The sequence below is a fragment of the Garra rufa genome, chromosome 22, assembly GCF_049309525.1.
Source record: "Garra rufa chromosome 22, GarRuf1.0, whole genome shotgun sequence".
Taxonomy (NCBI): Eukaryota; Metazoa; Chordata; class Actinopteri; order Cypriniformes; family Cyprinidae; genus Garra; species Garra rufa.
In genome coordinates this window covers 18,147,952-18,159,863 of record NC_133382.1, presented here as the reverse complement: position 1 = coordinate 18,159,863, position 11,912 = coordinate 18,147,952, and the positions used below count along the sequence as shown (strand labels likewise).

The 11,912-nt window shown below is 35.1% G+C and overlaps 1 protein-coding gene across 1 annotated transcript; it reads left to right on the top strand.

Annotated features, from left to right (window-relative positions):
* Positions 1-1,302: 1,302 nt before the first annotated feature.
* Positions 1,303-11,533, top strand: lrp2b (low density lipoprotein receptor-related protein 2b). Its single transcript, XM_073828545.1, has 14 exons — positions 1,303-1,491; positions 1,650-1,778; positions 2,035-2,255; positions 3,476-3,658; positions 3,823-3,942; positions 4,167-4,254; positions 4,362-4,426; positions 4,563-4,710; positions 4,810-4,876; positions 5,619-5,750; positions 5,860-5,973; positions 7,125-7,238; positions 9,522-9,587; positions 11,115-11,533. The coding sequence occupies exons 2-14, from the start codon at positions 1,696-1,698 to the stop codon at positions 11,154-11,156; spliced, it is 1,443 nt and encodes a 480-aa protein (XP_073684646.1). The 5' UTR covers positions 1,303-1,491; positions 1,650-1,695; the 3' UTR covers positions 11,157-11,533.
* The last annotated feature ends 379 nt before the right edge of the window (positions 11,534-11,912 follow it).

Genomic DNA, 11,912 nt, shown 5'->3' with positions numbered 1-11,912 from the left:
AGGTCTCCACAATCTGCTTTTGAGGAAATATACTATATTTCGTCCTACAGCGCACATTTTGTCGCCTCCGTCTCAATGTTCTGTATTGTACAATGCAGCATTGCATTCACATCAAATGATAACTCAGCGGTAGAGTTCCACTCACGCAGGAGCGTAATATCCACTGGGGACACGCTTTTCAAACCCTGTTTGTGTCCTTCCACTTTCAAATGGTTTTGATAAAGTAATCTCTTGTATTGCAGAATGCACGCTCACCGCCGAGAGTTTCATGGATCGTTAAAAGAAACCAAAAGTAAAACGCGCATGTGCATTCAAAAGCAATTTTAATACCCCACGTTTAGAGAGCGTATCCCCATAAGCGCAAATTTGGCTACATAAAATATCTAGGCTGTTACTAATATGTGGGCTATAATAAGTTGTGTAGTTGTCTAACTGTATCATGCTTGAAAAATTCGGTCTCTATTTGCACTTTAAATATTGAAAGAGTAGTCTACTTAGATTATGGCTGTATTTATTGTCTACACGACTAAGAAAGAACTGTGTCGTTTATTATTTTGTGTTATTTATACTGTAGATTGTTTAAACATTCAGTGGTTGCCTCTAATTTAAATTGCCGTATCTATAGTAGAGAAAATAAACATTCAACCCGTGGCCCCAGTTCAGAGTTGTGTCAGAACATTGCTATATTGCCTTCTTTGCTGGTTTAGGTTTATTGATTTGATTGATGAAAAAACAGAGAAACACTCATGTACACACAACTGTTAGCTGAATTTTCTTTTCTGATATTACACATTAACGTAAGCTGAGCATTTGCTTTGATGTTCTTGAGTATGCGGTGTGTTTAACAAAGTCAGGTTCAAATGTGAAAAAAATCCATTAAAACTTATGCAGAGGTTTGTAAGAGCGTTTCCATTGTGCTATTGCCTTGTGGGCAAGTGAGAAATGTTAAATATAGCAACATGGTAAAAAGATGAAAATGACTTGATTTTACTTTCAATTCCTTTTACATTCTCCAAGGTATTAACTTTAACATTTTTCATAACTTCATGTAGAACGTTTCTGTACATAAATGTAAGCACTGTGGCAGTAGTAATGCAATATTTAGAAATTGTACTCTTGTACTCTTGATACTCAAGTACTTTTAAAAACAAGTACTTCAGTACTTTTACTTAAGTAGACATCTGACTGTAGTACTTTTACTTGTACTTGAGTAAAATTTAGCAAGGTGTATCTGTACTTTTACTCAAGTAACGAAGCTGTGTACTCTGTCCGCCTCTGATTATTTGTGCTTAATATTATTTGTCAACCTGTCTTGTGTGTTTCAGGTGTGGTGTATTTTACTGTAGAAGGAAATGGTGCATTGCGTGGTGCTATTAAAAGAGCTTATCTGCCAGATGTGGATGATCATAGTAATAACATTGCTGCTTCTGTTGACCTGGACATCAAGTACATCACCAAGCCTTATGGGATTGCAGTGGACTGGGTTGGCAGGTAAAAAAAAAAAATTCAAACTCTGCAATAAAGCTGAATGAAATTAAAAATAATAATAATAATAATTGTTTTGGCAAAAGCAGATAATTAATCAGTCTGTAAAGGCTCATAATAAAAGCCTTTATTATACTTTATATACTCTAATATAAATTTTACAGGAATTTGTACTGGGCTGATGCGCAGCTCAAACGTCTGGAGGTGGCCATGTTGGATGGGCGTTACAGGAAGCATCTGATTAAAACTGACCTGCAAGAACCCAATTCTGTGGCTGTAAACCCTCGTTTGGGGTGAGACTTACATCCTATTTGTCTGTGTTGTGTTAAAAGGGATATTTCACACCAAAATAAAAATATTTTGATGATATTTACATCTCATTCCAAATCCACAAGCTGTTATTTTATCTCTGGTGCATAAAGGAAGCATTTCCAAAAAAATAAACAAAATGAGAAAAACGCACCATAAAAGTAGAAGGCTTTGGTTTTCCTTCAAGCTCACCTAGATTTAAATGCCAATGTTTGAATTTTTTGTCATGTTGTGGTGCAGCATGCTCTACTGGATAGACAATGGCAACAAGCCACGTATCGAAGGCTGCTGGTTGGATGGTCAAGAAAGAAAGGTCCTGGTGGACAGTGCTTTGGGTTGGCCTACAGGCCTGTCCATCGACTTTACAAACAGTGACCGGATCTATTGGTCAGATGCAAAGGAGAGTCGCATTGAGTCCATACTGCCAGACGGACAAAGCAGACAAATATCAGTTTTCATAGGTAAAAAGTTCGACTGACTCAAAAATCAATCATCTGATCCCACATTTTCAAGTAGAAAGCACTATATTAAAAAACCTTTGTGAAAAAGTGTATTATGTGCGCACTTGTAGCGTACTTCAAATCTTAAAAGTATATTTTAAAAAAACTTGCAGTTAATATAATATTAATAAAATGAAAGGCAATTTAAATAGATAACACTTACACTTTAAAGGAACACTCCACTTTTTTTGGAAATAGGCTCATTCTCCAACTTCCCCCGAGTTTATAAGTTGAGTTTTACCATTTTGAAATCCATTCAGCCGTTCTCCTGTTCTGGCGATATCACTTTTAGCATAGCTTAGCATAGATCATTGAATCCTATTAGACCAATAGCATCGCTTTCAAAAATAACCAATGAGTTTCGTTATTTGTCCTATTTAAAACTTGACTCTTCTGCAGTTATATTGTGTACTAAGATTGGTGGAAAATGTAAAGATGCGATTTTCTAGGCCGATAAGATTAGGAACTACACTCCCATTCCGGTGTAATAGTCAAGGAAGTTTGCTGCCGTAATATGGACGCAGCAGGCGCAGTAATATCACGCAGTGCCTGAAATTAGTTCCCAGCTAGGTAACTTCCAATAAGGAACGCTCCCTGTGCATGCAGTTGGTCACGTTGTGCTGCGTGATATTACTGTGCCTGCTTCGGCCATGTTATGGCAGCAAACTTCCTTGTGTTCCTTTAAAATGAAATTTGTCATAGTCAAATTTTAAGAGGAGCACTGTGTTGATTAATATACTAAAGCACATGTAAAATACATGTTTATAAATATTACAGTTAAAAATATATATTTTAAATGTACTAAATTGCAGCTTCATTACTACAAATGTGTAGTTATAAGTATATATGTAAATAAATGATTTGCTTTTTAGTTCATTCAGCACTACACGTTAACCATATTTTAAAGACAGTAGAAGTAATTATCAAAATACATAGAAGGGTGTATTTAAATTCTATTTACGGAGGTAAAAAAAACATTCAGAATTCATCTGTTTACCAATAAATAGCTAGCTATTTATATAAATATCCATTTAATATCCAATTAATACATTTTAATTGTTAATTGTTTAATTAACATGCAATTAGGAGTCCTAAATCATTTTTGTATATTTTTTTTAAAATAAATCACTACTGTTTCAAAAGGGCCATTTACATCTTCCACCACGTTTCTTTCCTTTCAGATGTACGAAACCCTTTCAGTGTTAATGTGTTTGAGGACCATGTGTACTGGACCACGCAGGAGAAGGGCGAAGTGTTCAGACAGGACAAGTTTGGCAAAGGCACCAAAACCAGACTCCTAATAGCGGGACCTTGGCTTACCCAGGTCAATGTGTACCAGCAGCAGAAGTACAACTCTGTATCTTGTGAGTAACCACAGTAAAGTGAGATTTGTATGATGACCTATAAATTCAACCCATGTTAAACTTTTTTTTAGTGTGCTGATATAACATATATAATGATAGTAGATAGTAGGATTTTATAGATATATAATGAGTTGAATGTGGCATAAATTGTCTCTGCCCCACAGTGAAGAACCCTTGTAAGGGAACATGCAGTCACCTGTGTCTGCTGAGGCCAGGAGGCTACACCTGCGCCTGCCCAGAGGGCACCAGCTTCTTCCCTGGCAGCAATACCGAATGTGACGCAGGTACCTTTTATACTCCTTATCTCTTTATGGTCATCTTAACGATATGACCATAAACCAATTCATTTTAGTTCTTGAAACCAACACTTTTGACGTCAGGTTCCAGGTTCCAGTAATAATAAAGGTAGTAAGTATTTGCACAAAGACTATGTTGCACATTTTACTGTTTAGGTCTAAATAAAGCAGCCACTCCCATCAAATTGATTTTGTGATGTTTAATTTGACAGGGGTTGAGCCTGAACCCACCATGCCCCCTCCATGCCAGTGCAAGAATGGTGGAACCTGTTATTTTGATGACAATAAGGCGCTCTGCATGTAAGCTTGTGATCTTATATTGACACGATAGTATTTTTCATAAACTAAAAATGGGATGGATACATTTATGGATGTGGTAATGCTGACTGTTCATTGCCCACCTGTAGTTGCCCCCATAACTGGAAAGGAGATTACTGTGAGACCAGTGCTTATGATGTAGTCACAACCTCAGGTAACATTTATGGCAGTACATGATATCAGATTATAAGATATCAAGCAGTAACTTTTCAAGCTGTCCTTTTAGGCAAACACACAAGACCATATGACCCACATTCTGTCTGTCTCTCTCTCTCTCTATCCATTCACAGTTGCTATTGCTCTTGGAGTGACAGCTGTTGTGGTTCTTTTCCTGGGTTGCCTGATATATTCTGCAAAAAAGAAGGAGAAAATTATGAACACTCTGCATAACATTAATCTGCCTATTAATGTCTCTAACTTCAGTAGGCCCAGCTTCTGGTGAGGATGAAGATATTATCAAGACATTTCATACAGTTAAATGCAGTTGCAGTATATAACGAAATAAACCTTTGGTTTGGTTTGCCTTCATATAATTAGGGGTGGCAACGCTGAACAAAACAACCCACCTGAATCTGAGAATGATACAAACAACTTTCCTAAAGAGGTTTGTACCATGTATTTTAAAACATATTCAACGAATAGCATGTATAGTTTATTTCAAATACACACTACCAGGGTCCATTTGATATTTTTTTTTTTTTTTTTTTTTATAACCCTATTGAAGAAAACAGCATATGCTGGTTAGGTATGTTTTGAAGCATGGCTGCTGGTTTGAGCTGGTTTAAGATGGTCCTATGCTGCTCATGAGCTAGTAACCTGGTCCTTAGCTGGTCATGTTCTGGTCCTAAGCTCATGACCAGTTTAAACCAGCTCATGACCAGCTAACAACCAGTTTAAACCAGCAGCCATGATTCAAAACATACCTAACCACCTCATGCTGTTTTTTGTTTTTTTTTCAACAGGGAAATTAATCATTTTATTCAGCAAGGATGCACTAAATTGATCAAAAGTGACAGTGGAGACATTTATAATTAGTTTACACAACAATACCGTTGGTTAATAGGTTTTGGTGCTGGGATGCTGGTTTTAGCTGGTTTATGCTGGTCCTTTGCTGGTTTATGCTGGTCCTTTGCTGGTTTATGCTGGCCATTTGCTGGTTTATGCTGGTCCTTTGCTGGTTTATGCTGGTCCTTGACCATCCTTGTCCTACCTAACCAGCATATGCTGGTTTTTTCAGCAGGGTATTTAGCAGCACAACTGTTTTGTAATACTAATAATAAGAAAAAAAAGGTTCATGCTGATGTTAATAGGTTTGTTTGCCATATTTTGCCCTTTGGTCAATATAGGAATCCAGCACATCAGTAGAAGTGGAGGGAACAGGGAGAAGTTTTGAGAACCCAGCATACAGTGACAATGCACAGGGATCTCTGGCTGCCCCTACAGCTGTAGCCACTACAATCATGAATGGGCCTGTCAAAGTATGACCTCTACTGGCAGAAAGGGTTTACTGCATATTGCCTGTATTTAAATAAAAAAAAATTCAATTTGTTGTGCTAGATTGGATTTTTTTCTCTCTCTTACTTTCAGGACAATGTTGAAAACCCGATGTATGCTGCTGAGTTAAGCGCTGTGACCCAGCAAACTGAGGCTGCAACCCCTGTCAAAGCTGATGCCACAACAGTCAACACTAAGCCTGACAAGGTTAGCCATAGTGACAGTAACCATGTGATGCATGCTTTATTGTCCTGGAAATTATTTGCTTTGTTTGGTTGTGTGATACCACTCAGATAAAGAAGGACGGCAAGCAATTACCAACCATAAGCTCCTTCATTTATTTAGATGTAGTACCCTACCAACCCAGCCAATGGGCTCACAAGGCAGCAAATACATTAGGGATATAGCGATACACAAAAATTATGGTTTGATACCTGACTTCGGTTACCTGTTTTCGGTCCAGCAGGAAGAAAGCTAATTATTTTTATTTATTTATTTTTTTTATTACACGGTGGTATACTGAAAAGAAAAGAAAAGAAAAACAGTATAACACACTCGTAGTTAACTGCATTTTATGGTGGTGTTTTATTAAAGCTTCCGCTGTAGGCTTATTAATTTAAGAGCTTAAAGGGGTAGTTTTTCCTAAAATGAAATTTTTGTCATCATTTACTTATCCTCATGCCATTCTAACCCCATAAGACTTTGGTTAATTTTAGAAAAGATCATTTTATGAATCCTAATAAGTAAAATTTCTGTCTCTATAGGTACTAAGCAGGTCAAAGTCCAGGTAACCAAATTTAGAAGATCCAACCGATTTAGGCTTTTATTTACATGTAAATAATGATCAACACTCATAGAGCACATTACATGCTGTATGGCAAACAAGGAAACTCAAACATTCATGTGTGATCCACAAGGTTTGTTCTGGCGTGTGACATAAACAAGCTTTCGTGTTAACCATATGTGATGCGCTAACATCACATATGGTAAAGCTTAAAGTAAATCTGTTCATCATATAAAATGATTCTATCTTTTCATAGGACTTGGATTAAGCTTGATGTCATATGGATTCATTTTATGATGCCTTTTTGAATTTTTTATATCTTTTATATCCTTGGACTTTGAATAGAGGGACAGAAATATCTCAGGTTTCATTTAAAAAATGTAATTTGTCTTTCAAATATTAACCTTACAGTCTTACAGGTTCAGAACGACATAAGGATGAGTAAATGATGGCAAAATTTTCAAACTTTTGGGTGAACTATCCCTTAAATGTTGACTGAAACTGTGAACTGAATAATTTAAAACCTTTTTATGGTAATTTTTTTATTATTATAATTTTTTTTATTCTCTTTCAGGAAAGTGTTGAAAACCCAATGTATGCTGCTGAGTTGAGCTCTGTGACCCAGCCAACGGAGGCTGCAACCCCAGTCAAAACTGATGCCACATCAGTCAACAATGAGCCTGACAAGGTAAGCCAATAACCACGACGCAAACTTTACTGACACATACTGGAAATGATCTTGCATTGTTTGGTTGTGTGATTGACTCACACCTTTTGTATTTCAGCAACCATTCAGATAAAAAAGGATGACAAAGCAATTATCAACCATAAGATTTTTCATTCATTTAGAAGTAGTATACCCGAAAAAACCCAGCCAAAGCGCTCACAATGCAGCAAATACATTAGTGATAAACCAGTACACAAAAATAATGGTTTTGATATATACCTATGTTTCGTCGTTTTCGGTACAGCGGGGGAACGCTAAATAAACTGTAAACTGGCCCTTTTTTTGTATGAAATGGTGGTATACTGAAAAAAGACACTATAACATATTCTTAGTAAACTGTAGTTTATGGTGCTGGTTTAATTTGGGGAAAAGATTTTAAAAGTTTCCATTTTCGGATGCAATAAAGGAAATTATATTTTAATCAGAATGATTGTGTTTCTATCACACTCCATCTGTTTAACGTGCATGTGAATGGTAGTGCTCAGAAGTTTAACAGAGACTCACTTACTGTTAGGATGAGCCCTTATGGCAAATGAAAATTCTAGCGTCAATTTCTAACATTTGCAGATGTTTTCTACCATTTAAGGATTTAGCCGTAAGATTTAAGTTATGCCTTGAGGAAAACATGTCTCAAATCCAATTAACCGCACATATCTGACAGGAGGACAAGCTTCTTCTGTAAACTATGAACTATAATTTAGTTTAGAGCTTAAATGGATAGTTTACCCTAAAATGAAATTTCTGTCATTTACTTTTCCTCATACCATTCCAAACCCATAAAACTTTGATTCATTTTAGAAAAGAATTTTTTTATGAATCCTAAGAGGTTTCTGTCTTTCCAGGTGACTGTGAAAACTCATGTAACCAAATTTAGTAGATCCAACAGATTTAGGCTTTTATTTACATCTAAATAGTTTTCGACACACATAAAGCACATACTGTATGGTAAACAAGGAAGCTCAAACATTCATGTGTGATGCACAAGGTTTGTTCTAGTGTGTGAAGCACACACAAGCTTCCGTGTTTACCATATGCGATGCCCTAAAATCACATACGATAAAGCCTAAATTATTTTTTTTCATCACATAAAGTGATTGTAGACTTGGATTAAATTGCTCAATTCATATGGATTCATTTTATGATGCCTTTATGATTATTTTAAATCTTCTGGTTAGGTCATTTTTCTTTTAAAGATTTAAGTCTTACAGATTTGGAACGACATGAGGATATCAATAAATGATGACAGAATTTTCAATTTTTGGGTAAACTTTCCCTATAATAAAAAGCATATCTAATGTTAAGGACCGTGTTTAGGATAATGTACTTTTTCCACAGCAGCTCACACTGTGGGATTCACTATTTCATCAAATGTGTTTGCAAAATCAATGCAAACACAACATTAACCCTAACCTAACCCTAACCCACATGCAATGTGCAACATTGCATTCATTCAGTAAGCGTGTGCTAAAGCAAAAGACCCATACCAAAAATTTCTGTTACAAATATGTATGGAGTTACACCTCTAAAATAAATCGCATTAAACTTCATTTCAGATCTGTAAATAAGGTAAACTATCTCAATAATAAAAAGCAAATCTAATGTTAAGGACAGTGTTTAGATTAATGTACTTTTTCCACAGCAGCTCACACTTTGGCATTCACTATTTCATCAAATGTGTTTGCAACATCAATGTTGCAAACACAACATTAACCCTAACCTAACCCTAACCGTAACCCTAACCTAACCCACATGCAATGTGCAACATTGCATTCATTCGGTAAGTGTGTGCTAAAGCGAAAGACCCATACCAAAAATTTGCGTTACATATGTGTAGAATTACAACTCTAAAATAAATCGCATTAAACTTCATTCCAGATCTGTAAATAGGGCAAAGTCCTGGGGTTTAAAGCAAATCCTTTAAAGCAAATTATTTGAGAAAAATCTATATTGTACTGCCATACAAACACTAGCAAAAAAAATAAAAAATAATAATAAATGCACCCACACACCAGGAGTTATTCTGAAGATGTGACAGGAAAAAAAAGATAAAGAGTATGTGGGAGAGGAGGACACAAAGGAGTTAGAGAGACATCAATAAGAAACATCACAAACCCACAAGCGACCTTCATACCTCACAGCGTGTTATAGAGATAGATCTGTGTTTTGGTTGAACCTGTTATCCTTGTCATTTCTAAGTACGTCTGTCATTAGGTTGTCTTAATTTCTTGTTCCTTTTTTACACAGGCTGATACTTCACAGTTACAGAGCAAGGCGGATAGGCATGATATGTTTGACAACCCCTTATATACGGTGAGATATGACGATAGCTAAAGATTGAATGTGTTCAGTGAAGGACTGTGTATAGGTTTGGGTAAATAGCATGACTTGGTTTCATTTCGATGAATTTGGGAACAATGTGTCCTAACAATACTACAGTATAGTTCTGGTTCAGCCAGCTCTATTGACATCCCCTCTCTCCTTATGCTGCTGAAAGCAGGAAGATGAATGCTGTAATACAATGAAAGCTATAACAGAGTGCCATGAAGGTGGGGCTTATTTTAACAGCTCGTGGAGGCATTTCAAGGCCTCTGGGGAAGGAGAATTTCCCTCACTGGTGAAATAGGCAAATAAAGGAAGTGAAAGACCTTGAAAGTCTCCTTGTTGAAATGACTCAGTGATTGAGAGAGAGGCATCTATTCTGTAGGCATAAAAGAAGCTGATCTTTGCTGGAAAGGGAACAACTATAGACAAAAAGGACATATTGATAATCTGAATAATATTATATTAAATTAAATATTATATAATTAAATTAAATATATCTTATCAGTGAATATTTGGATGTTTTAAATGTTTTTGATTAAAGTCTCAGTTAAAACAGATAAGAACCATTAATAATTGAGAACTAATATTAATTGATAACAACTGAGCACCAAATGGCTGCTGAAAATTCAGTTTTGCCATCACAGGAATCAATTACATTTTAAAATATATTCAAACAGAAAACAGTTATTTCTTAACAGTTATAACTTAGTAAAATATATTTTACTCTATTTTTGATCAATGAATCAAATTAATCATTTTTGATCAATATATGTCATTAGACACATTAATTATTTCACATTTTGACCTCTATAACTACTGTTGTATTTTATATTAGAGTATTATATTAAAATTATGTGTATATAAAATTGTATAAAATTGGTAAAATTCTATAATACATTATATGGTATAAATAACAAATCTATCATTTTTGAGTTAATTACTACAAATTTTTAAAAAAAAAATGTTTTTTTTTTCTGTTATTTGCTATGGTTATGTTCTGTGAATATGATACTTTTGAATTCAGAGTTATCAAATCCTTCTTATATTCTGTGCTATTTAAATGTCAGTATACTGTACTGTTTAGCAAATGAGGCATGAACTGTTACTGAGTATCTCAAAATTAGCTCAAAATACTTATTTTCGAATAGACTAATGAAAGGTCAGGCCCTCATATGCTTAAAATACATCTGTGACACAGATCTAGCTTGATTTGCTCCTTTGAGACCTGTGAGGAGACTGATTTTTGCAAATGCAGATTCATTCTCTTCATGCTTAGTTCCTGCTCACATATCATTCTCTCTTTCTACCATGATACATTATGATTTCCCCACATCAGCAGAAATGAAAGGCATCTATGGCACCTAATGACTTGGTTAATAATGATATGTAGTGATTCAAGTGAAATTGAAATGTTCCTCTTCTAACTCTGTGCTATGTCTTCTAAATTTCAGGTGTCCAAAATTGTCTTTAATTTGAGGAAAGACGTCTGATACACATTTCTTGTGTCTTTTGCAGGATGCACCACAAATACAAAGCCAGGGAGAATCTACAATCTGAAGACAATTTGAGATCATCTTACAGGATTGGCTCTTAGTTACTTCAGCAGCTAAGATTTACGGCTGGTAAATTATGGCTGTATACTATCCCTGCTCACATGTGATTTAGGTCTCCATTTACAGGGAGTTACAACAAAGTTTTGGACAACAAAATGCCTTAAAATGTGAATAGTTTTGTTGATTGTTCTTTTTAATATATTTTATAGATAAAGATTTGCCCTGGAATACTTCAGACTGATCTGCAAATTGTTGCAATGATTTACTTTAATTGAGATATTTACTCTTTGAATGTTTTTATGTAGTTTTCAGTTTGTGTATGATTAACTGATATGCTGCTTGGTCTCGTTTGATATAATAATAAAGTGTCATGTCTTGCAATTTTTGTGTGTGTGTGTGAGTTCTGTGAAATTTTAGTTTAATCCTAAATTTAATCGAAATATAATATTAAAAATTGTAAATTGTGCCTGACAATTATCATTTAAAAGTTGGCAAGATGTATTTCAAAGACGTATCTCAGGCTGCATCAAAAATACAGTAAAAAATCAAATAAAAAAATCAGTAATATTGTGAAATATTAAAATATAATTTAATTTAAGATGTCATTTAGCAAAACGTTACTACATGTTTCAGTATTGCATGATCCTTTAGAAATCATTCTAATATGCGGATTTGGTGCTCAAGAAACATTTCTCATTAGCAGTGTTGAAAACAGCTGTGCTGCTCAATATTTTTTCTAACCGTGATACTTTTTGTTCAG

Coding starts and splice junctions, on each gene's coding strand:
- lrp2b (XM_073828545.1), top strand. CDS start 1,696: ATGTTGGATGGGCGTTACAGGAAGCATCTGATTAAAACTGACCTGCAA. Junction 4,255..4,361: donor GACAATAAGGCGCTCTGCAT/GTAAGCTTGTGA, acceptor GCCCACCTGTAG/TTGCCCCCATAACTGGAAAG. Junction 5,974..7,124: donor TCAACACTAAGCCTGACAAG/GTTAGCCATAGT, acceptor ATTCTCTTTCAG/GAAAGTGTTGAAAACCCAAT.